The sequence below is a fragment of the Lepus europaeus genome, unplaced genomic scaffold (genome assembly GCF_033115175.1).
Source record: "Lepus europaeus isolate LE1 unplaced genomic scaffold, mLepTim1.pri SCAFFOLD_29, whole genome shotgun sequence".
Taxonomy (NCBI): domain Eukaryota; kingdom Metazoa; phylum Chordata; class Mammalia; order Lagomorpha; family Leporidae; genus Lepus; species Lepus europaeus.
This window is the reverse complement of record NW_026909167.1, coordinates 1,059,833-1,085,476: the sequence shown is the minus strand read 5'-3', so window position 1 is coordinate 1,085,476 and position 25,644 is coordinate 1,059,833. Positions and strand designations below refer to the sequence as shown.

At 48.8% G+C, this 25,644-nt stretch overlaps 1 protein-coding gene and 1 pseudogene across 1 annotated transcript; both read left to right on the top strand.

Moving 5' to 3' along the window:
* The first annotated feature begins 554 nt into the window (after nucleotides 1-554).
* Nucleotides 555-9,371, top strand: LOC133754800 (cyclin-dependent kinase 20-like). The gene is made up of 9 exons (XM_062185194.1): nucleotides 555-885; nucleotides 1,114-1,227; nucleotides 3,393-3,581; nucleotides 3,741-3,862; nucleotides 4,020-4,082; nucleotide 4,176; nucleotides 4,638-4,760; nucleotides 5,116-5,271; nucleotides 6,660-9,371. Exons 1-9 carry the CDS (start codon nucleotides 811-813, stop codon nucleotides 6,855-6,857), a joined length of 1,041 nt encoding a protein of 346 aa, XP_062041178.1. The 5' UTR covers nucleotides 555-810; the 3' UTR covers nucleotides 6,858-9,371.
* Nucleotides 9,372-24,805: 15,434 nt separating this feature from the next.
* The window catches only part of LOC133754733 (F-box/WD repeat-containing protein 12-like), a 177,697-nt pseudogene continuing 176,858 nt past the window's right edge, over nucleotides 24,806-25,644 (top strand).

The following is a 25,644-nucleotide window of genomic DNA, read 5'->3' as shown; positions in this document are numbered from 1 at the left end:
GCAATCCCTATTCTTTCCTGCTTTTGTTATGCAGTCGGTGGCACTCTGTTTATCAGGTCCTGCAGCCTGCCTCCTTAACAATCTTAGCAACCTTCCCATCCCTGTACATAAAAAAAAAATCTTCACTTATCTGTAAACCCACATCATATTCCATTGGCGAGGTAGGAAACTGTAGATGCATTTTGCATTTGTCTTACTGTGTGTAATAAGGTCTTTTCATAGAGGCGTCCTGTGTTTTCGGTCCTTTCAGGGTCAGAGTCCGCCCTCTGAAAGGTATAAAGGTATGGGTTCACGGCGCTGATGGACCATGGCCAGACAGGGAGCGCTCACCTCCCCACGCCGCAGCCCGAGCCCGCCTGCCGTCACCACCGACAGAAAGACATGCCTGTTGCGGAGACCCGCAACATGCGTGCTACAGGCGGGGAGCCTCCGGCGTGCGGGGTGAGACACCCACCCCGCCTCCTCGCCTGGCGGCCCCGCCCCTCCCCGCGGCCCCGCCCCGGGCGTGTGGCCCCGCCCCCACGTTCCCGCCCCCCCGCCCCCTGCCCCGTCACGTGACGCTGGGCCGGCAGCCATTGCTCCGCGGCCTGACGCCAGGACGCTCTCCGTGCTTGGGTGACTTAATGCGGGGTTAAGCGCCCTGCTGCGGGACGGCGGAGAGAAAGGAAAGACAGTCGGGTCTAGAACGGAGAGCGTCCCTGCCTGGTGCCGCCTTGGTCCCCGGTGGCACGCTCGGAGGCCCGCCGCGGTGTTGCTAGGCGACCGCGTCGGGCTCGGAGCGGCTGGCAGGGCTGGGAGCCTGGGCGCCCCATGGACCAGTACTGCATCCTGGGCCGCATCGGCGAGGGCGCCCATGGCATCGTCTTCAAGGCCAAGCACGTGGAGGTGAGAACGGGTGCCCCCCTGCTCGGATCGCCTCGGGGGGCACGGCCTGTGTTCGGACAGGTTGTGGGCGCGGCGCCTGCGCCACCGGCTCCTCCGGCCCCGGCTTGAGCCCCGGCGTGGCTCCCGTTTACCCCGTTAACGAAGCCTCCCCCTCTCACACCTGTCTGTCGCCCTGCCTGCCTCCCTCCCGGGGTCGGGCTGGCAGTGTCCGCGCTCTTTCCTGTGCAGACTGGCGAGATCGTGGCCCTCAAGAAGGTGGCGCTGCGTCGGCTGGAGGATGGCATCCCCAACCAGGCGCTGCGGGAGATCAAGGCTCTGCAGGAAATCGAGGACAATCAGTATGTAAGTGGGGGCCCGGCACCGCCTTCGCTTCCTGTCTCGATCCTTCCCACTCTCTCCTGCCTTCACTCACTCATCCACCCCTTCAAACGCCTCCAGGATTCCCTCCCTGCGCTCCTCACTCCGCCCATTCGTCTGCCTCCTCCGTATCCCTTAGTTAGGCCGTTTGTGTCTGCTTGTTCACCCTCGCTCATCCAATTCCTCACACATTTACTCTCGGGTTTAGCACCTAGTTCTTTATGATCTCATTCACTTATTCGGCTTCTCGAAGCATTGAGTGATTTCTGATGGGGATAGAAAGCACTTGCTGAGCTCCTCATGTGTCCTGCAGGCTGTGCCGAGTGCTTGACACCACTGTGGTCCTGAGCCCTCTGCCCCTATGCATGGTGTGTTTCAGAATGTGTTTCTCAGGCAGTGGGAGGAGGATGGGTCACCTGCTCATAGGCCCTCAGCTGCTCAGTGGAGTCCAGACATTCAGCCCTTGGGGCCTCTTTCCTGGGTTTGTTCTGATGGCTCAGAGAGGAGCTGGCCCAGCCCAGCTCCTAGGAACTTAAGTGTGGTGTTGGGGTGATGGGATCTGTCTGATGTGGTTTGTGCTGTGACAAGTTGCCAGGAAGAGTTATGGCAGTGAGAGGGACCTCTCACACCCCCAGCGTCATTACTCTCTGTGGTCCTCTCTTAGTCCATGTTGGAGTATAGAACTCGTCTCCTGCCAAGTGACAGAGTCTCTGTGGTCCCGTGACTTGTGTTCATTGTCTTCTGGAGATGTCCATGATACATTGGGCGATAAAAGGATGTTCTAAAGCTTTCTTTGTCATCCTTGTTTTGTATGAAAACACTTACCTGTGTGTATATGTGTGTGCCTGCCTACTGTAAAGTCTGGTAGAGTGTACTCCAAGATGGACTGCAGGTGCTAGAGGTTTCCCTTATAATTTTGTGTACTGTCTGTGTGCATGTGTTTTGATCTGTGAAATGAATATGTACTACCAGAAAAGCAGCAATACGGCCATTCTAATTTTTCAGGAAAAACAAAAGAACTTCCAGACAGCTGATTTTGGGAGAGAGAGCTCCATAGGGAGGGCGGTGATGTGGTCCCTGTGCCCAGTGGTCAGCATTCCCGAAGGTTCTTTAAAACATAGTCTGGATTGGTTCCTGGCCTGGATCACCCTCACCACTCACCAGAAAGATTGCACCAACCTATAGATTGCTCCCCAGGCGAGAGTTCAGAGGGTTCTGTCCAGAATGGAAATTGAATCGTCCTCTCCCCTCTTAGAGAACCCCAGGGGCTTCTCTTCACATTTGGGGCACAGTTGCTTTGTGCCCATCTCCAGCCACCCTCCCTGTCCAGTCATTTCTTAGAGCTTCCTAGGCACAGAGCGGAGCAGACCCATTTCTTCCCCCAGACCACCTCCAGTGTCCCTGTCCCTCCCCCCTCCTGCACCCACTGAGGTCTTGCACCTGGTGTCCCACTGCCCACTGCTTTTTCCCAGTTCTCTGTGTAACTGACTCCCTGAGGAGCCCTTCCCTGCCCCTGCCCCTGCCCCATGTAAATAAGGAATCCTTTTCTCCAGTTGAAGAATTACATCACCTTCTTATACAAGAAGTCTTCAAAGAGTTCTTAAAAAGGTACATGTTGTGAAAAAACTATAGATTTCAAACACTTTTTGTACTAAAAAGTTTTTAAAATTCTATTTTCCAGACTTTTTTGAATTACCTTCATTTGTCTGTCTTGTGTGTATCAGCCCTGAACGAATCTCCTTTGTTTATTTATCAACCATTTATCACACTTAGCACACTTGGCACTTTGTTAGTCATGGTCTTCTGACTCACTGCTGGCGTCAGGGTGTGTGATGTGTCTTTAGCTGTCCCAGCACTGGGCAGGTGTGAATCCTGGTGCCCTAACCTTGGTGCTCGCATTTAATGGCTGCCAAGGAAACAGGAAGAACTCTGCTTGTGCCGTGTGTATGTCCAGGTGGGTGGGTGGGGATGCTGCCCACCAAGTGACCTTCTACAGACCTTTTTCCTGAGTGTTCCAGGAGCATGGGGTGGGGTCCTGTGTTGGCTCAGGAGTGCAGAGCAGCATGAGCGCTAAGCATCCTGGTTCTGAGTTCAGGTCGCGTGTTGCCATCTCTGCCTGCAGAGGAGGTTTACGGGATGCCTGCCCACAGGTGGTGCAGCTGAAGGCCGTGTTTCCGCATGGCGCAGGCTTCGTGCTGGCCTTTGAGTTCATGCTGTCAGATCTGGCCGAGGTGGTGCGCCATGCCCAGAGACCGCTGGCCCCCGCACAAGTCAAGAGCTATCTGCAGATGCTGCTCAAGGGCGTCGCCTTCTGCCATGCCAACAACATCGTGCATCGGGTCAGTCCCAGCACGGGCTGGGGTGGGCTAGTCCTTATAAAGCTGTGGTCAGAAGGGGACAGAGGGTCCAGGGCCTTCAGGTGAGCATCAGGGGTCTGAGCTGACCTAGGCCATCATCCCCAGGTATGAAGAGACTGTTGCCTCCTTTTATACCCCCAGGATCTAAAACCTGCTAACCTGCTCATCAGTGCCTCAGGCCAGCTCAAGATTGCGGACTTTGGCCTGGCCCGGGTCTTTTCTCCAGATGGCAGCCGCCTCTACACACACCAGGTGGCCACCAGGTAGGGGCAGCAGATCCCCTGCCCTCCCTTGGGGGAAGAGATGCTCTGGTTTCCTTGCCCGACATTGCTTGTGGGTTCAGGTGGGGCTTGGGTGACCTAGGACAGACTCCCATCTGACTGGTGGCCTGGCTCTGACCTCCAGCTCTCTTCCTCCCAGGTGGTACCGAGCACCCGAGCTCCTGTATGGTGCCCGCCAGTATGACCAGGGTGTTGACCTGTGGTGAGACTCCCATGCCAGGCAAGGGGCACGTGGTCGTAGCCTCCTGCCAGGCTCAGGTGTCCTCTCCGTTGTGAGCTCCAGATTGCCTGGCAGGGTTAGGATCTGTCCTCAGTAGGGTTTTGGAGCAGCCTGGGGTTGGGAGGGAGGAAAAGTGGTTGTCCCGGAGGGCAGCCTCTTGTCTGGCTGGCGTGTGTAGGACTAAGACCCAAGCATATGGCCTTGCCCATCTAGTCCAACACCCGTGTCCCAGGGTGTGAAGTCCCTGAGCCTTTTTGGGGAGCAGATGGTTGTGGTACCCCAGCATCTGAGATTCAGAGCTGTTTTGTAGATTTGCTGTGGAAAGAGGAGTATGTGTGTGTGTGTGTGTGTGCGTGTCCCAGAGCATGAGGCTCTGAGAGGTCTCAGGGCTGTTGGGGTTTGCTTTGTGTTCTAGGGTTGAGGTCCTTGGTTGAGAGTCTGCACCTGTGGACATGAAGCCCTGGTGTGAGGTGCTGGAGCTGGTGTGGGAGGTCTGTCCCGTGGCATAAGATCTGCTCAGTGTTCTGTACCCACAAGGCTGTAGGCTGCATCATGGGGGAGCTGTTGAATGGGTCCCCCCTCTTCCCGGGTGAGAACGACATTGAACAGCTTTGCTGCGTGCTTCGCATCTTGGGCACCCCCAGCCCTCAAGTCTGGCCGGTTTGTAGGGGCCCCTGGTGGGGAGGGTATGGGGCAGATTTGCTCCAGTCCACAACAGCAAGTAACTGCTCCCTGCCCTGCACCTTCTCTCTCATGACCCCAGCCTCCCTTGACCAACAGGGACCACTGTCTAGGCCCAGTGCCAGGGTTCCCCCATCCTGTCCTACCCACCTGGCATATACAGCATCTCAGCAAGCTGGGCCTGGGGCAGATGCCCAGGAGGGTCAGGGAGTGTGAGTGGATGATGGTGGGGCCGGGTGGATGAGAGAACAGACAGCGAGGCACTGAGACCTGGTACTGCTGAGCAGTGAGGGCGGCGCGGGCTCTCAGGCGCTCCCTCCTCTTTGGGTCTCAGGAGATCACGGAGCTGCCCGACTACAACAAGATCTCCTTCAAGGAGCAGGCACCTGTGGCCCTGGAGGAGGTGCTGCCGGATGCGTCTCCTCAGGCCTTGGACCTGCTGGGTCAGTTCCTGCTGTACCCGCCTCGCCAGCGCATCCCGGCCTCCCAGGTAGGCTGGAGGCCCTGGGCTGCTCCATCAGCTCCCTATTGTCCTGACTCTGCACTTGGTAGCCATGGTTCCCCAAGTCAGCACCCTTTAGAACCTATTGTACATGGGTATACCCAGGACAGGGGTCTCAGGCCAGTGTGCCTCTCATGAGCAGAGCCCGCTGGACACCCGCAGCAGGAGAGAGAGTGACCTGTTGGAGGGTGCATGCCTGTCCACAGGGAAGTGCACGTCTGGTGTGGGGGTCTCAGGCTGCCCTGAGCCTTGAGCCACGTGGCAGGCATAGCCAAGTCACTGAGGACTCGCGTGCTCTCTCCTCAGCAGCATTCACTCAGCTCTAGCATGTGCCGGGCATCGTAACAGCAGCCCTGCATCTGGGGCTCCAGGCAGGCAGGAGTGTGGTGGTAGCCCCAGGTGCAGGGCGGGCCAAGGCAACCTGCCTGACAGGCGAGGTTTAAGCTTGAAGAGGGGTTTGCTGAAGCGGGAAATGGTGAGCAGCGGCCTAGAGGGTAAGGACCCCGAAAAGCTGGTTGTGACTAGAAGGCAGGGAAGGGTGGTGAGCACCGAGGAGCCCTTCCCAGAGGGTGTCAGGGCCTAGCTGTCAGGCAGACAGGTCCCTGCGGGCCTGCTGGCCTCTCATTGCCTCCGCTGCTGGCACCAGCAGCCCGTGCTTGTGCATACCCTGGGGGTCCCCACTTGTGGCAGCGCCTGTGGGCTTTGTTCGCCTCTCTGCTCAGTTGCCTCCCAGAATCTGCATCCCTCCTCGTCCCCTGTATTCTCTTCCACCTGGCAGAGGAGTGACCTTGACTGAGCAGAGTAAGTCACACCCCGTCCTCTGCCAGGCCCTGCTGTGGTTCCAGTCACCTCTGGACCTTGCCCACTCTTGTTCCCTGTGCTGATTCCTCTCCAGCCCCAGGATTGCTTCCATATCCTAGAACACACTAGGATGCTTCCCTGGGGTCTGTGGACATCTGTTCCTAGCCTGCAGCACTCTGATCAGGCCCTCCTGTGCCCCCTCTCCCCCGCCCTGGCTCACCTCGCAGGCCTTTGCTCACTCGCCTCATGGGAGGCCCTCACTGCTCAACAGCCTGCAGCCTCCCCAGCCCTTGTTCTCTGTTCCCATAGCACTGATCCTTTTCTGGTGTACCATGCATGTTACTTGATCTTATTTATTATCTCCCCCCCCCCCCACCATCTATCCATGAGGCCGGGTTTTTGTCTGTCTTGCTCATTGCTGTGCCCAGGCTCTAGAATGGTGTTTAGATGTAGTAGTTAACTCAGAAAGGTTTGCTGCATCACCTGAATGCATGGGTCAGCCCCTTGCCCTTGGCTTGAGGCTGCAGACAAGGCAATAATGGTTTTCTTCTGCTGTCCCTTCTTGCTTCCCCCAGGCCCTCCTGCATCAATACTTCTTCACAGCTCCCCTGCCTGCCCACCCATCTGAGCTGCCCATTCCCCAGCGCCCAGGAGGACCTGCCCCAAAGGCCCACCCAGGGCCTCCTCATGTCCACGAGTTCCACGTGGACCAGCCTCTCGAGGAGTCACTGCTGAACCCAGAGCTGATCCGGCCCTTCATTCCAGAAGGGTAAGATGCTGGCCCAGGTCCTACTCACCTGCCTCCAAGGATCACGCAGGCTGTTTGTCCTCAGCTTCCTGCCAGACAGCCTTCCAAGGACTCTCAAAGCCGCACTGGGCCACTCTCTTCATGTGCTGCTTCTTAGCCTTGTAAGGTTTGGTCTCAAAGAGGCACAGGCCATGCTCCCAGCCAAGGCGATGAGGATGTCCAGCTCAGCTGAGGAGACCTGTGGCCCCTGCTCTGTGTCCCTCACATCTGTGTGCTGCCGACTTCAGCAACACAAACAGCGAGCTGCACCTGCTGTCCAGGACCACCACACAGAGTGGTGACACCTGCCTGGGTACAGGTCCCCAGGGCACTGCCTCCTGATCAAGAATCATCCAGGGAAAGAAAAGAGATGTCCTCATCCTGAAAACTCAAGTGGGACGAAGGTTGGGTTTGGCTTTGTTCTCAGGACATTAAACACCCTAGTTCAGTGTTTGGGATTTATTATGAAGGCCTTAAGTGGCTCTGGCTCTGTGTCTGCTCCTATCAAGGGAAATGGCATCGTTTAATGGCCCTTGTTTTCTGGGGGTCACTGGGAAGTAACTGACCATAGTTACTTCTTCCCTGAGGGCTTCCTGTGGGCGGCACTTGTCTGAGTGTTTATTTGCACGTGAGGTGGACAGAAGTTCAAGCCCATGATGGGCAAGTGGGGGATGCAGCCACAGCCACCTGCATCTCCCTTGGGGTGAGGCTGAGCCAAATGCAGCTATGCAAATGAAGAAACTGGCATTCCTGGAATTTACTTACTCAGCAAATCCTAATACAATATGTGCTACCTCTGTTTTTTTCTTATTTCATAATTTTTTTTTTTTGGACAGGCAGAGTGGATAGTGAGAGAGAGAGACAGAGAGAAAGGTCTTCCTTTTTGCCGTTGGTTCGCCCTCCAATGGCTGCTGCGGCCAGCGCATCACGCTGATCCGAAGCTAGGAGCCAGGTGCTTCTCCTGGTCTCCCATGCAGGTGCAGGGCCCAAGCACTTGGGCCATCCTCCACTGCCTTCCCGGGCCACAGCTGAGAGCTGGCCTGGAAGAGGGGCAACCGGGATAGAATCCGACGCCCTGACCGGGACTAGAACCTGGTGTGCCGGCGCCGCAAGGCAGAGGATTAGCCTGTTAAGCCACGGTGCCGGCCTCATAATTATTTGATAAGATGATTCTAAAAAAATAAATGGAGGGACTGGCACTGTAGTGTAGTAGGCTAAGCCTCCACCTGCAGTGCTGCCATCACATATGGATGCTGGTTCATGCCCTGGCTGTGTCTCTTCCAATCCAGCTCTGTTATAGCCTGGGAAAGCAGCAGAAGATGGCCCAAGTCCTTGGGCCCCTGCACCTGCATGGGAGACCCGGAAGAAGTTCCTGGCTCCTGGCCTCCAATGGGCACAGCTCTGGCCGTTGCAGCCATTTGAGGAGTGCACCAATGGATGGAAGACCTTTCTCTCTGTCTCTCCCTCTCCCTGTAACTCTACCTCTCAAAATAAATGAATAAAATCTTTTTAAAAAAATGGAAATGCAAAGAGCTAAGAGGATGAAGCAGAGGAGGAGATGTGGGAAGGATTTACTAACCAGGTGTCAAAATTTAGTACAAGGTTATGTAATGACTAAGAAGGTGTGGATTAGTTCAGAGATAAAAGCAGACCAGAGAAATTTAATCTCAGCGAGTCTTTATTCTTAAAGTGTTTGTTTTATGCTTCACATCTGTCGACTCCTCTGTGAGCACTGGAGATGACTGACACTAGGGCAGCCACTGGCCTCAGCATTCAGCGGGAAGCTGTTGCTTTCAGGAGAGTCCAATGTCTTCACAGTCTGGCCTCTTCATCTCCCCGGCTGTGACTTCTGCAGACTGTAAGCTGTGGTGGGTAGAGATACCAGCCTGCTCAAGGCAGAGTCATGTCCAGAGTCAGTGCCAAGAATAGGAAAAGACCAGGGTGAGACCCAGGGTCAGTGCCGAGGTTAACAGACCCCAGGGAGGACAAGAGCCGGGCTTGGGTAAGAAGGACCCTGAGAGTCACTGTGAAGGTCAGGTGAGGATGGGGCTGAAGTGAGGAACAGAGGGCTAGGCTCAAGTTCAGGTGAGAGTGACAGCAAGACAGTGAGGGCCAATATAGGACCCAGGGCCAGTTCTGTGGTCGAGGGAAAAGACCTGGGCCAGGTATTGGTATGGGTCAGGATTATGGGCAAGGCATGAGCAGAACCAAAGCCGAGCATAAAGGCTGATTGTAGGGAGATGGGTCATTGAGGGTTAGAACCAGGGCCAGGATGTGGTCAACGCCACAGAGGAAGCCAGGGCCAGGGGAACGGCAGAGTGCGCTGAAGGCTCACCTGCTGGTAGGAACAAGAAGGCAAAGAGGGCACATGTGGTAAGGTGAGGGCAAGACCAGGCAAGGCTGAAGAACAGGGTCAGGACGTGTTCACTGGGGTAGCTGAGGTCTAGGGGAAAGGCTTCAAGCAAGATCTAGGTGAGGGCAGGTGCAAGTGCAGAGATGAACAGGGGTTGGGTTAGAGGGAGGGTCAGTGTCGGCATAGGGGGTGGGGAGCGGGGTGGGGCGGCAGAATAAGGCTGGGGTAGCGGTTTAAGCTGCGAGGCTGCGGCGCAGGCCAGGGGGCGGAAGCAGGCGCACGGCGGGGTGGGCGTGGCTTAGCCGAGCGGGGCGGGGCTGGGGCGGGGCGGCTGGTAGCGGACGTACTGCGGCGCGTTTTCTCCTTCCTAGACGCCCGGCACCTGCTGTGTGCGGCGCAGGTGGACAAGGGGACGCGCGGTCTGCCCTGGGCGGGTCCAGGGCGTCCGCAGTTGCCCCGTCCGCCCGTGAGGTAGCGGCGTCGGTGACGCGCGGAGGCGCTCGTGGCCCTCAGGTGGTGAGCGCGCTGCCTCAGAGTTCCAGAGAGTTCCTCGGACCAGACGGGCTCCCCGCCTGAGGGTGGCCGAGGGATCCTGTACCTTCCCCTCTCACGCACTGTCCTGCCCCCCCCCCCACCTTGGCTTTCGCCGCTCCGGCGGTGGCGCCGGGGTGCGGTCTGAGGTGGTCCTCGGGGGTCGTCACAGCCCGCGCTCCTCCACGGCCTTGGCCGAGCTCCCGAGACACCTGCTGAGGGACTTGCCGCCCGGTCCGCACTCCAGCCTGTGTCCCAGGCGCTCAGCGTGGCTGTCCTAAGTGCCTGTATTAGGCAGGTGCTTTGTTTTGCCCTGTCGGGAGGAATTTTGTTTTGCGTCCCTCTGTCTAGCACAGTGTGTGTTTTACACGGGGCGCTGTGTGCTTGGACGCTTGGCGTCCCCTCAGTAAATATTTGCCGTGTAAATGGATTTCCCCAAAGAACTTAAAAATATTTTATTATACGCTCTTGCAAAAAGATGAATAAACAGCCCTCACATGAGTAATTTCTTTAAATGCATACAGTAAAGTACTAGATTTTCATTCCCATTTTTACTGATAAGGAATAGCACGGTGTTTTGCCTGAGGTCTGCCACGGGGTCGCGCACAAATCTGGAATGGGATCCCTGGCTGTTTTTTCTCAGCAGTGGGCTAGGGGTAAGTTAGGGACGAATATATATATATATATATATTTCTTTTGACAGGCAGAGTGGATAGTGAGAGAGAGACAGAGAGAAAGGTCTTTTTGCCGTTGGTTCACCCTCCAATGGCCACTGCGGCCAGCTCATCTCGCTGATCCGAAGCCAGGAGCCAGGTGCTTCTCCTGGTCTCCCATGTGGATGCAGGGCCCAAGGACTTGGGTCATCCTCCCACTGCCTTCCTGGGCCACAGCAGAGAGCTGGCCTGGAAGGGGGGCAGATGGGACAGAATCCGGCGCCCTAACCGGGACTAGAACCCGGTGTGCCGGCGCCACAAGGCAGAGGATTAGCCTGTTAAGCCACGGCGCTGGCCATGTTAGGGAAGAATTTGAAAGGGAGATACCTCATACCCTTTGGTAGCACCAACTTTTCATGCTCATCGTTTCCTCCGAGGTTTCATGAGGTCAGTAACCCCTGTCTCTTAATTTCCTTGTGAAGGCAAGGGGCTAACAAAAGGATTCTCACAGGTGGTTAGCGTTTATTTTTCAAGGTATATTACATACTGTAATTCTCTATTAGAGAAACATGAGGGCATTTCACAAAGTTCCTGGAAAATTTGTATTATGAAAAACATTGCATGAATTCCAAACTTTTTCGCACCAAAATAAACTTTTTTGTATATTCTGATTTTTTAAAAAAAGGATTTATTTTATTTATTTGAAAGGTAGAGTTTCAGAGAATCTTCCACCCACTGGTTCACTCCCCAAATGGCCTCAACAGCCAGGGCTGTGCCAGGAGCCAGGAGCTTCTTCCAGGTTTCCCACATGGGTGCAGGTACCCAGGCACCTGGGCTGTCCTCCACTGCTTTCCCAGGCACATTATCAGGGAGCCGGATCGAAAGTGTTGTAACTGAGACTTGAACTGGCGTCCAAATGGGACACTGGCCCTGCAGGCGGCAGCTCATCCCACTACGCCACAACACCGGCCCCTCAAAATAAACTTGTAATTCCTTTTTTTTCCCACTGACTTTTTAAAGTACCATCATGAAACAGTACTTGGGTTTTATTTAAAACATTTAAAAAATTATTATTTTTTTAAAGACTATTTATTTGGAAGGTAGAGTTACAGAGAGAGAGAGACAGAAGAAAGAGAGTTCCTCCATCTACTGGTTAACTCCCCAATTGGCCAGAACAACTGGGGCTGGACCAGTCCAAAGCCAGGAGCCAGGAGCTTCTTCCGGGTCTCCCATGCGGGTGCAGAGGCCCAAGGATTGGGCTGTCTTCTACTGCTTTCCCAGGCAATAGCAGAGAGCTGGATCAGAAGTGGAGCAGCAGGAGATTAGAACAGGCACCCATATGGGATGCCGGCACTGCAGGCGGCAGCTTTACCAGCTACACCACAGCACCAGCCCCTCGCCCACCTTTTTCATATGTAATTCTTTGCCCAAGTGTTCTCTCTTCCCTGCAGTGCTTCAGCTGTTCTCTTAGACAAACCATCTCATCGTTTGACATTTGATCAGTAATTTTTTCTAGACAAAACTTTTCATCCTGTGGCACTTGATCAATAATCTTTTTTTTAATAGGAATTTTTAAAAAATATTTATTTATTTATTTATTTGAAAGTCAAAGTTACAGAGAGAGGAGAGGCAGAGAGAGGTCTTCCATCCGCTGGTTCACTCCCCAAATGGCAGCAACAGCTGGAGTTGTGCTGATCTGAAGCCAGGAGCCAGGAGCTTCTTCCAGGTCTCCCACATGGGTGAAGGGGCCCAAGGACTTGGGCTATCTTCTACTGCTTTCCCAGGCCATAGCAGAGAGCTAGATTGGAAGTGGAGCAGCTGGGGCTCGAACTGGTGCCCATATGGGATGCCGGCACTGCAGGCAGCAGCTTTACCCACTACACCACAGCACCAGCCCCTTGCCCACCTTTTTCACAAGTAATTCCTTGCCTGAGTGTTCTCCCTCTCCCTGCAGAGCTTCAGCTGGCCCTTCATTCCCACTGAGTTGGTCATTCTTAGGTTTCTTACTCCTTTTTGATTGTCCAGTGTGTGTCTAGTTTGCCATGGTGAGTTTTCCTGAGTTCAGTGGCCAGGTTGGGTTTAGTTCTTCATTCCCTCTGCTGTACCTGTCTAAGTGCTAACAGCCTGTGGACTGAGCTCATGCTTCTCTCCTTCCTTGTTCTAGGTGTGGAATGAGGTTTCAAGGACCAAGGAACTGTGGAGGTGAGCAGAGGAGGAGCACAGACGGATCCACAAAGGAGAGATGGGTGCACCAGATAACTGGAAAGGTATCTTGAACACTCTGCGTTTCTGGCTCTGTTAAGTATGAAAAGAAGTATTATCCTCTGCCTACCAGCAGGAAACTCCTCCCTGGTTAGAGATGTAAGACTTTATAGTATTGAAATATGAGACATTTTATTAATCAGTTGGGAGCTTGGATAGGAAAGGTTTCCAAACCCAAGGGCAGAACGGTGCAGGCTGATAGAAGATAAAACAACAGAGATATGATGAAACTACTTTATTTTAATTCAGCCTTGATATAACAACGTAGCACATTAAGCATGTATGATATTAGAACTTACAAAAGTTGAAAATAAAATATTTTAATCACTAAGTTATTCAAATTTCTAACTCTTTCTCTTTTGGAAACTTTTTCAAAAAAATATTTATTTATTTGAAAGTCAGAGTTATAGAGACAGATCTTCCTTCTGCTGGTTTAACCCCTAAATGGCTACTATAGCCAGGGTTGGGCCAGGCTGAAGCCAGGAGCCAGGATCGTCATCCAGGTCTTCCATGTGGGTGATAGGAGCCCACACACTTGGGCCATCTTCTGCTGCTTTCCCAGGCCATTTTCCTGGGAGCAGCTGGGATTCAAACTGGCACCCACATGGGGTACTGATATCATAGGTATTGGCTTTACCTTCTATGCCACAGCACCAACCCTGAAACCTCTTTTGTATCAAGATATGACTATCTGAAACTGGAAAAAGAAGAAAAAGAAAAAAGAACTATAAGCTCCCCATCTCTTGTTGAAAACAGTACAATCTTGCCTATCAACTAGGTGCTATATTTAATTTTTAATTTCAGTCACTCATGATGGAAAATACCTGTACCCATGTGAAAGTTTGTCACAACATAGATAATCCCTGTTTTTATTTTTAGGATGATTATGCTTTGAGATACTTGAGAATTCTAGAGCACTGATCTTGCCATCTATTTTTCAGTATCATATAGCACTGTTCTGTTTGTTGCTTTTTATTCACTTTTTATTACTAATATTATTAATCAGAAAAACACTATTAATCTCTTTAGTCAGTTTTGAAGTAAAAGAACATTTATTGGAATTCAGTCTTTCCATAATTTGGGAAACATAGTCTACACCTAACATTCAATTCTGGAAATTGATTTTTCTGTAGATGCTAATAAGCATTTGTCTTGATACATTCTTTTCTCCAAAAAATTGTTTCAATAAGAAGAAGCAGATAGAGTCATGAGTTGGTCTGTTTGGAGAAGCCCTTGCAGAGGAATATTTACATTTAAATGGATAGGATCTCAACCCCAGTCTTAATCTTATTTTTGCAGATGAGCTAGGAAGGAATTTTCTGTTATGGTGAAATGTGTATTTCTTTGAACAGTTCAAAATTTTTTTCTATAGCGCATGACCGAACCACATAATGTCACTGTTATCATGTTTTGTTCCTTGTGCAAATTGTTCAGCTGTCTGAAGGCTAAATCACAAATGGGTTTTCAGTAATTTTACTATTCCAGGTGTTCAGTGAACTTTTTTTTTTTTTTTAAGATTTATTTATTTATTTATTTATTTGAAAGTTAGAGTTAGAGAGAGAAGGAGAGGCAGAGAGAGAGTACGAGAGAGAGGTCTTCCATCCTCTGGTTCACTCCCCAATTGGCTGCAATAGCTGGAGTTGGGCCAATCTGAAGCCAGGAACCAGGAGCTTCTTCCTGGTCTCCCATGCGAGTGCAGGGGCCCAAGGACGTGAGCCATCTTCTACTGCTTTCCCAGGCAGTAACAGAGAGCTGGATCATAAATGGAGCAGCTGGGACTCGAACTGGTGCCTACATAGGATGCTGGCACTGCAGGTGGCAGCTTTACCCCCTACGCCACAGTGCTGGCCCTAATAACTTTCACCCCATGTGATTGTATCCTTGACCTGTGTCATTTATAAAAACACTGCATTTTTTTTTGTTGTTGGTTCCTAACCATGACAACTGCATTCCAGTGGAATTATTACCTCTGGTCACATGAACATGTCATTTCTTGATGCCATGCCTGTCATAGATATCTAATTTGTCCATGAAAATTCATGGACAGAAAAATTCATGAAATTTCATGAAAATCCATGAAAATTCTCATGGACACAGCAAATAAACATGGCCAGCTGTGTCATGTACTTTTAATCTGTTCTAAATAATTGTGATTGAAAATGCAACAAGTTACTTTAAGTACTTCATGACCTTTTAAATCCTGTCATTTCTTCCGCACACTAAGCATTGACTTTTTGGTTAGACATAACGTTGCACCTAATTGCCCTTGTTTAAGGTACATAATTTTTGTTGTGTGCAATATGTTTTGTTATTAATTACTATCTGTGAGAAGTTTTGGTGCCTAGATATTTTTTCACTTCATACTTCATTGTATTTCAGAGGCATTACACATATCTGCTTTATTCATATTCATACTTTAACCTTGTCAACATTCAACTTGATGGTTTTTTGTCAAATCGTTTGATTTTCTCATCTCTTTGGAATATTGGTCATAGTTTGTACAGTGGTCAGATGTGTAAAGGCTTTAAATATGTAGAAATACATTCATTGCCACACACAAAAAAATGTGCCATCTCTCATTTTTCTTAAACCATACTATCTTTTTCTCCTCTAGCATTTATTTTTTCACTGTTTAGATTGAAGTATAGATATAAGAAATAGTTCATGGGGCTGGCATTGTGGGTTAGCAGATTAAGCCACTGCCTGAGATTTTGACATCTCATGAGTGCTCGTTCGATTCCTGGCTGCTCCACTTCTGATCCAGCTCCCTGCTAATGTGCCTAGGAAAGCAACCGAAGATGGTCCAAGTACTTGGACCTTGATACCCAAGTAGGAGAACTGGATGGAGTTCCAGGCTCCTGGCTTTGGCCTGAGCCAGCCCTAGCTGTTGCAGCCATTTGGGGAGTGAACCAGTAGATGGAAGATCTCATTCTCTCTGTTTCTCTCTCTCTCTCTCTGTAATTCTGCCTTTCAAATAAATAAAAGTAAATCTTTTTAAAAAAAAGAAAGAGCGCTGTGGCTCAGCGGGTTAACGCCCTGGCCTGAAGCGCCTGCATCCCATATGGGCACTGGTTCTAGTTCTGGCTAACCCTCTTCCAATCCAGCTCTCTGCAATGGCCTGGGAAAGCAGTGGAAGATGGCGCAAGTGCTTGGGCCCCTGCACCCGCATGGGAGATCCAGAAGAAGCTCCTGGCTCCTGGATTCGGATCAGCGCAGCCTCGGCTGTTTGCGGCCATCTGGGGAGTGAACCAGCGGATGGAAGACTTTTCTCTCTGTCTCTACCTCTCTCTATAACTCTGTCTTTCAAATAAAATAAATCTTTTAAAAAAAAAAAAAGAGTTGGAGTTGGGGCCTGCACTGTGGCATAGCCAGTAAAGCTGCTGCCTATAGCGCTGGCCTCCCATATGGGCTCCAGGTCAAGACCCGGCTGCTCCACCTGATATAGCTCTCTGCTATGACCTGGGAAAGCAGTAGAAGATGGCTCAGGTGCTTGGGCCCCTGTACCTACTTGGGAGTCCTGGAGGAAGCTCCTGGCTCCTGGCTTCGGATCAGCCCAGCTCTGGCTGTTGTGGCCATCTAGGGAGTGAACTGGCAGATGGAGGACCTCTCTGTCTCTGCCTCTCTGTAACTCTGCCTTTCAAATAAATAAATAAATCTTTAAAAAAAAGTTTGCTTTCTTTGGCATCAGCTGAAATCAGTTGTATGAAAGCAATGATATGAGGCAACTGACTATAAGCCTCCAAGTCTAGGTGATGGATGGGATGTGAAAACCATGGTGAACCATCCTACTCCGATGGGTACAGCTCTATGGGGCTCTAGACATATTTTAACAGATGAGAGTTTGAATTCAGCATTGTTAGACCTCGTGCTTTTATCTGCCTTTTTAAATTGGATTATTTATTTACTTATTTGAAAGGCAGAGTGTCAGAGAAAGAGAGAGAGTCAGAGATACAGACTTTCAGAGAAAGAGAGAGAGTCAGAGATACAGACTTTTTGTGTTGTACTTGTTCTCACCATGGGCTATGAATCAGTTATTTTCCATCTGATCTGATTTTTCTTCTCTTGAGCTACGACTGTTAGAGTGGAGTCAGAGGATGCTACATCAGCTCTGGCATATCATAAATGTTGAAAACGTCCATCTGTAAAGTCATCCTAACTCTTTACAGCCACATGTCCACTCAACTTCTTTAGCATTTTGAGCTACTTTTTTTCTTCTAGGATGTAGCAATCCTACCCTGAATTTTAGTTTTGCTTATCCTCTTAGGTACCAGCTGAGAGTGCCTTGAGAGAACAGCTATGTCTAATTAACTTTAGGGCCCATAGATAGGTTGGTGTTTAGTAAATTTTTTTTTTTTTTTTTTTTGACAGAGAGAGAAAGGTCTTCCTTTTGCCATTGGTTCACCCCCCAAATGGCCGCTATGGCTGGCGTGCTGCAGCCGGTGTGCTGGGCCGATCCGAAGACAGGAGCCAGGTGCTTCCTCCTGGTCTCCCATGCGGGTGCAGGGCCCAAGCACTTGGGTCATCCTCCACTGCACTCCGGGCCACAGCAGAGAGCTGGCCTAGAAGAGGGGCAACCGGGACAGAATCCGGCACCCCAACCGGGACTAGAACCTGGGGTGCCGGCGCTGCAGGCAGAGGATTAGCCAAGTGAGCTGCGGCGCTGGCCAGTAAATTGTTTACACTATGCATGAGCCAATATTTTATCCTCGACAACCATGTTGGGAAGGTGCTTTCAAAGAACTGACAGTAGTCACCAGAATTGAAGAATGTGAGCTCTTAGGAGTGGGGATTTAGCTCAGTGGTTAACAGGCTTCCCTCCCACACTGGAGTGACTGGGTAAGATTCCCAGCTGTGGCTCCTGACTCCAGCTTCCTACTAATGCAGATCCTGAGAAGGCTGAAATAATTAAATTCCTGCTACCCACTTGGGAAATCTGGATTGCATTCCTGTCTCCTGGCTTCAGCCCCAGCTGTCTCAGGCCTTTGGGAAGTGAACATTCTCTCTGCCTTTCAAATAAATAAAAATTTTAAAAGCAAATGCAAATTCTCAGAAAAAAGTGGAGTAACAACCTCTGAAAATTTTCTCCTTGAAAATTGATCAAAATCAACTTTTTAATAAAAGATTTATCTCTTTATTTATTTGAAAGGAAAAGTTACAGAGAGAGGGAGAGGTGTTCTGTCTCCTGGTTCACTCCCCAAATGGCTGCAACAGTCAGGGCTGGGCCAGGCGAAACCAGGAGTCTATAACTCTGTGTGTCCCATGTGAGTGGCAGGGGCCCAAACACCTGGGCCATCTTCTGCTGCTTTCCTAGGCATATTAGCAGAGAGCTGGATCAGACGTGCAGCAGCCAAGACAAACTGGTACCCATGTGGGATGCTGGCGTTATAGGCGGCAACTTAACCTTCTGAGCCACAATGCTGGCTGCAATTAACTGTTTATGGACTCTAGAAATAACCAGAATCTTATAGCATTTTGGGAAGTACTTATTCAAGAAAAATGACTGATTCTCAGAATAGCTCTATTCCCATAATCCCCATCCAGCACTGTTAGCCTTGGATATCAATAGCTCATAATCACAGTGAAAATTGGAGCCTGGCAGTAACTGGAGGGTGAAAGAATGTGTTTAGAGATCCTTAAAAGCCTCATTCTCAGAGAATTGTCCTTATTTGACCTGTCTGGAATTTCTTGGAAGACTCCATTTGCAAGATTCTCTTTATTTGACTTAAGTTCACTCAGTGTAAAAAAAGAAAAAACAAAAAAACCAATTACTTTGGAAATTTGTCAAAACACAGACTTCTGATTAAGTTTAGGGCTGCCTAATCTGATGGATAAGAGTTGGGTAGACAATAGAACAACCAAAAATTTTGAAAAACTGGGGAATGAGATGCCCTTAGGGGCTTTTAAAGGCCACTAGGCATAACTGAGTCCTGGGAAATTATAATGTAAACAAAGGTAAATAAATGGAAAATAATTTTTTAAAACTAAAAAAAAAAAAAAAAAAAAAAAAAAAAAAAAAAAAAAAAAGAGTAAATGCTGTCCCATCTATAGGGCTTGAGGGTTACATGCATGCCTAGGGTTGTGTGCAATCTCAGGGAAAATCTTTTTTTTTTTTTTTAAGATTTATTTATTTGAAAGAGTTATGGAGAGAGGAGAGGCAGAGACAGAGAGAGAGGTCTTCCATCCGATGGTTCACTCCCCACATGACTGCAACAGCTGGAGCTGCACCGATCCGAAGCCAGGAACCAGGAGCTTCTTCCAGATCTCCCATGTGGGTGCAGGGGTCCAAGGACTTGGGCCATCTTCTACTGCTTTCCCAGGCCATAGCAGAGAGCTGGATGGGAAGAGGATCAGCCAGGACTAGAACCAGTGCCCAAATGGGATGCCGGCACTTTAGGCCAGGGCTTTAACTCACTGTACCAGAGTGCTGGCCCCTCAGGGAATATCTAAGAAAGCCCCAGGTTCTTACATCCTGCTGTCGCTGAGGTTTTACATAAGCCGGCAGAGAAGGCTCAGGTGGAGGCCTCAACCACCCTGTACAACAGCTCCTTGACAAGGACTGGGAGACATGTTGGTTCCAGGTATTTAAGGAGCTCTGTCAGTCATTAGTAGGCACTAATCTTACTGAGCAGAGATTTCAGTGACAGTACATAACACAGAGGGCACTTTTCAGATTTGGTACAGAAACAAAACAGAAAACAGTAAGAACAAGTGAGGGGTGATCTTATTTCCCAGAGTTGTCACATTCTATATTATTTAAAATGTTCTGTTTTCATCAAAAGTATGATACATGCAAAAAAAATTGAAGTGTGGTGAACACACAGAAAACACTGCAACCAATAGAATAGAACCTGCCCCAAGGAAGCCCAGGCACTGGACATATTAGACAGAGTCTTTAAGGAAATATGACAATGTCTTAACCAATAGAGAATGTCAGTAAAGAAAAAGAAATTATAAATGTATAGAAGCTTGAGCTGAAGATCATAACAAATGAATTCAGTAGAGGGGCTTAATAGCAGGGAGAAGAAAGAATCTGTCAGTTTGGCAATAGCTAGGATTATCTAGTCTGAGTAACAGATGAGTACAATGAATAAAGAAATCTGAACAGGGGCCAGTGCTGTGGTGTAGAAGATTAAGCCTCCACCTGCGGTGCTGGCATCCCATATGGACACCCGTTTGTGTTCCTGCTGCTCCTCTTCCAATCCAGCTTTCTACTTATGGCCTAAGAAAGCACTGGAAGATGGCCCAAGTGCTCCTGGCTCCTGGCTCCAGATCAGCTCAGCTCCAGCTGTTGCAGCCACTTGGGGAGTGAACCAACTCACAGAAGACCTTTCTTTCTGTCTCTCCCTCTGGCTGTAACTCTACAATTTAAAAAAAAAATAAAATAAATCTGACAGTGCATGGGGGACAGTGAGATACCACCAGACATGCCAACATTGCATAATAGAAGTCCCAGGTTTAGAGGTAAAGGGGAAAAAGAAGAAAGAATATTTGAAGAAATGGTAACTGAAAACTTTCCAAATTTGGTTAAAACAGTTCATTTATACAAGCTTCAATGGACTTCAGGCTAAAGTAAAATATATTCGAGTTCACACTAAGATATACTATATTCATCTGTCAGAAGCTCAAGATGGAGTATTTTGAAAGCAGTAGAAGAAAAGCAACTCACAAACCAGGGGAGCCCCAAACAAATTAGTAACTCATTTCTCATCAAAAACCATGGCACCTAGAGGGCGATGAGATGACATTTTCAAGTTGCTGAAAGAAAGACTATCACTAAGAATTCTATATTCAGCAAAAACTATCCTTCAGTTTTTGTTGCTAGCAGACTTGCTCTGTGAGAAGTACGAAAGGAGTCTACAAGAAAGAACACTAGGTTGGGTGGATATGTAGTGGTTAAGCTGCTGCGTGGGACACCCTTGTTCCATATTGGAATTCCATATTGATTCAGATCCTGGCTTCTCTACTTCCAATCCAGCTTCCTGTGAATGTGCCTGGGAAGGCAACAGATGATGGCCCAAGCACTTGAGTCTGTGCTATCCACATGAGAGAGCTGGATGGAGTTCCTGGCTTCAGCCTGGCCCATCTATGGCTGTTGGGGGCATTTGGAGAGTGAACCAGAGGACAAAAGTTCTCTCTGTCTGTATCTCCCTGTCTCTTTCACTCTGCCTTTCAAATAGGTAGGTAGGTAGGTAGGTAGGTAGATAGTTAGATGATAGATAGATAGATCGATCAGTTAATCCAAGTGAATAAGCAAAGACCACCAACAGAGATGGGTATTTGGCACAACAGTTAAGATGCTGCTTGGGTCAACTATATTGGAGTGATTCTGTCCAAATCCTGGCTCTGATTCTGATTCCAGCTTCCTGCCAGTGTGCATCTTGGAAGGCAAGATATTATGGGTCAAATAGTTGAGTCCTTGCCCCAATGTGGGAGCCCTGGATTGAGTTCTGGGTTGGTGGCTTCAGCCTGGCCTTGCCTTAGCTGTTGAGAGCATTTGGGAATGAAGTGGTAAATTGAAGATCTCTCTCTCTGTCTTGTGGTCTTCAAATAAAATAATAAATTCAAATAATTTTTAAAAGTCACCAATAAAGTTAGCTATATAGGAACATATAAAAGTGTTAATATGCTTTTTGTTTCTTTTTTCTATCATTTAAAAGATAGCTGCATAAAGCAGTAAGTATGTTTCTATTGATTGATACACAATACAAAATGATGTAAGTTTTGACAGTAACACAAAGGAGACAGGGAGGAAATAGGGCTATGTACAAAGGTTTTATATACTATTGAAGTTAAGTTGGTATTAATCAAAACTAGATTTTTAAAAGATTTATTTATTTATTTAAAGTCAGAGTTGCACAGAGAGAGGAAAGGCAGAGAAAGAGAGAGAGAGAGAGAGAGAGAGAGAGAAAGAGGTCTTCCATCCGCTGGTTCACTCCCCAGGTGACCGCAACGGCCAAAGCTGTGCCGATCCAAAGCCAGGAGCCAGGAGCTTCCTCTGGGTCTCCCATTTGAGTAGGGTTCAAGGACTTGGGCCATCTTCTACTGCTTTCCTAGGCCATAGCAGAGAGCTGGATTGGAGGTAGAACTGCCGGGACCCGAACTGGTACTGATATGGGGTGTAGGCACTTCAGACCAGTGCGCTAACTCATTGCACCACAACGCCAGTCTCCAAAACTAGATTATTATAAACTAAGATTTAAGTTATAATCTCAAGGTGGGCATTTGTTGGTTCAGATGCCACTTAGGATGCCTGCATCCCCTGTTGGAGTGCCTGGGTTTGAGTTCCAGCTTTGCTCTTTATTCCAACTTCCTGCTAATGTGCACCCTGGAAAGCAGTAGATAGTGGCTCAAGTACTTGGACCCCTGCCACCAATGTAGAACATTGGAATTGCATTCCTACTTTCTGGCTGTGGCTGTTGCAGGAATCTGGAGAGCAAACCTGCAAAGGGGAGATCCCTGTCACTCTCTGCCTTTCAAATAAAGAAATAAATGAAAATTATTTTAAGAACTGTAGACAGAGACAGAGATTTTTCTTAAAAATTTTATAATTTCTGAAGTAATCACTAAAAAGTAACTGAAAAAATATGGTAGAAAAAATGCAAAAGGAATTAAAATAATATGCCAGAGAATATTTAACTCCACAAAGAAAGCAGTCAGGGGCTAGTGTTATGGTCCAGTGAGTTAAGCAGACATTTGTGATGCCAGGATTCCCTATGGGAATGCCCATTCAAGTCCTGGCTGTTTCACTTCTGATCCAGCTCCCTGCTTATGTGCCTGGGAAGGCAAAAGAAGATGGCCCAAGTAGGAGACCTGGGTGGAGTTCAGGATTCTGGCTTTTGCCTGGCATTTGCAGGGTGAGTCAGCCAATAGAAGATTGATTTCTCTCTCTCTCAAATAAGGAAATAATGTTTTATTTATTTTAGAATGCAGTCATGGAGAAGGGAGGAAAGCCATAAGATCTAGAAAGTAAATAGCAAAATGACATACATATGGGGCTGGCGCTGTGGCATAGCAGGTAAAGCCACTGCCTGTAGTGCCGGCATCCCATATGGTCAGTGGTTCAAGTCCTGGCTGCTCCACTTCTAATCCAGCTCCCTGCTAATGTACCTGGGAAAGCACAGAAGATGGCCCAAGTTCTTGGGCCTCTGTACCCATGTGGGAGACCCGGAAGAAGTTCCAGGCTCCTGGCTTCAGATCAGCCCAGCTCTGGCCATTGCAGTCAATTGGGGAGTGAACCAGCAGATGGAAGATCTCTCTCTTTCTGCCTCTACCTCTGCCTCTCTTTAACTCTGCCATTCAAATAAATAAATAAATCTTTAAAAAAAAGTGACATACATATATCTTTATTATTGACAGCTACATTAAATTTATATGTATTACGTACTCTAATAAAAAGCTAGAGATTGGTAGAACAGATAAAATATATGATGTGTGTGGTCTACAAAAGACATAGTTTATATTAAAAGATGTAGATAGATTAAAAGTAAAAAAATGGGAACCGGTGCCCTGGCATAGCAGATAAAGCCACCAACTGCAGTGGCGACATCCCATATGGGTACCAGTTTAAGTCCCTGCTGCTCCACTTCCAATCCAGCTCTCTGCTATGGCCTGGAAAAGCAGTAGAAGATGGCCTAAGTCCTTGGGCCTCTGCACCTGCGTGGGAGATCCAGAAAAAGCTCTTGGCTCATGGTTTTGGATTGGTGCACCTCCAGCTATTGTGGCCATCTGGGGAGTAAACCAATGGATGGAAGACCTCTCTCTCTGCCTCTTTGTAACTCTGCCCTTCAAATAAATAAATAAGTCTTTTAAAAAAATAGAACAATGCAGGGCCGGCGCCGTGGCTTAACAGGCTAATCCTCTGCCTTGCGGCACCGACACACCAGGTTCTAGTCCTGGTTGGGGCACCGGATTCTATCCCGGTTGCCCCTCTTCCAGGCCAGCTCTCTGCTATGGCCCGGGAAGGCAGTGGAGGATGGCCCAAGTGCTTGGGCCCTGCACCCGCATGGGAGACCAGGAGAAGCACCTGGCTCCTGGCTTCGGATCAGCACGATGAGCCAGCCGCAGCGGCCATTGGAGGGTGAACCAACGGCAAAAGGAAGACCTTTCTCTCTGTCTCTCTCTCACTATCCACTCTGCCTGTCAAAAAACAAAAACAAAAACAAAACAAAACAAAAAAACAGTGGAAAAAGATATACCATGCAAACAGTACCCAGGAGTACTGGAATGGCTTTACTAACACCAGATAGAATCGACTACAGGACAAAATGTGTTATTAGAGATAAAGAAGAATTTTTTAAAAAATGATTTATTCATTTATTTGAAAGGAGAGTTGCAGAGAGAGAGGGAGAGACAGAGAATCTTCCATCCTCTGGTTCATTTCCTAGATGGTCACAATGGCTGGAGTTGAGCCAGGCCAAAGCTTGGAGCTTCTTCCAGGTCTCCCACATAGGTGGTAGGGGTCCAAACACTTGGATCATCTTCTGCTGCTTTACCCAGGCCATTAGCAGAGAGTTGGATTTGATGTGGAGCAGCTAGGACTTTAATCAGCATTTATATGGGATGCTGGTATCACAGATGGCGGCTTTAACCACTATTACACAACACCGTCCCCATAACACATTAATGGGACACAGTTCTACAGCTCAACACAGATATACAGTGCTCAGATCCATCAATTAGTATTTCAAGTTCCTTATCTTTATGTTTGGAGCCTACCAGCTCTGCTCGTCTACTTCTTCATATAGTGGATTATACATATTTTGAACTACAGTTGCCCCACTGTCCAGGTTGCATAACTTTGGCTAAATTAATCAACTTCTTTCTGCTTCTGTGTCTTCATGTAGAATGGAAATGAGGTCCTGTTTCATAGGGTTGTTAAAAAGATTGGATATATAAAGAGCATTTCAAGTCTGACACTTAGTGAGCAGTCATTCAATATCATCTCATCAATTCCCCCATTTTACAGGAGAGGAAATTGAAGCCTTCATTGGTAAACTGAGTTGTTGTAGGTTTCACAACCAATAATTGGTAAAGTTAGGATTCAAAGCTAGGTCTGTTGGTTCCAAAAATCCATGACTGCTGTATCCTTCCTGGAATTGTGGGTGTTTTTTAGGCAGCTGTGTCTGAGACGCTGATCATCCTACAAGGTCTCCAAGCTGGTCCTGGGTGCACAAACTTGGAAAGAGTATTATCTCTGCCGATCTGAGCTGGAGTTCCGAATGCAGTCTGGGAGACCGGGGAAGGACTTCATCTGCAGAGCACTTTCTGGGCATACAGGTGTGAGCAGGATAACGTAGCAGCTGTATCCATGCCTACTGCTCACTCCCCTGGCTGAGTCTCATGGGATCTGGCATGTCAATCACTTGGAAAATGCCAGTTGATGAATGCATATTTGCTATCCACATTGTCCCCTGCATGAGCACCTGTTTTGCTTCTGAGCCAGGAAGAGAGGAGTGGTTTTCCTGTCTGCCCCTTCACTACATTGAATGTTCAAATCCCAATCCTTCTGTGTATATATGTTGTCTTCCAGGATACATAGATAAACTGGTCTACATCTCATCCAGTGAGTACTGGTTTGATGGGAGGGAGAAGCCCATGGTCTGCACTGTGTCCTTGGACCATACTGTTCGTGCCTGGGATTTACTTGAGGTAAGCTGGCCCCCAGGAAGGAAGGTGAGAGTGAGACTGAGTCAGTCCTTACTGGGTCCTTCATCCCAGGTCTTTTGTCTTTATGAGCTCGTGTAATCAGCATGGAGAACTGAGGTGAGAGTGGGAGCTCCATATTTCAGATGAGAAATCTGAGCTTGCAAGAGGCTCACTTACCATGCCAGGTCATACTGGTAACTAGTGTGGCAGACCCATGTTTGAAACTCCAATATGAATGACTTCAGATGACATGCTCTTGGCTTTGTACTGCTTCAGGGAGGCGGACTTCACCAGCAGTGCCTTGTGGGGGCTGTGTTGGCACATGCTCG

What these genes read in the sequence shown, in the direction of transcription:
- LOC133754800 (XM_062185194.1), top strand. Translation starts at nt 811, where the DNA reads ATGGACCAGTACTGCATCCTGGGCCGCATCGGCGAGGGCGCCCATGGC. An exon ending in ACACACCAGGTGGCCACCAG is followed by an intron (nt 3,863 to 4,019) that starts GTAGGGGCAGCA and finishes TCTTCCTCCCAG; the next exon opens with GTGGTACCGAGCACCCGAGC. An exon ending in CCAGCCCTCAAGTCTGGCCG is followed by an intron (nt 4,761 to 5,115) that starts GTTTGTAGGGGC and finishes TTTGGGTCTCAG; the next exon opens with GAGATCACGGAGCTGCCCGA.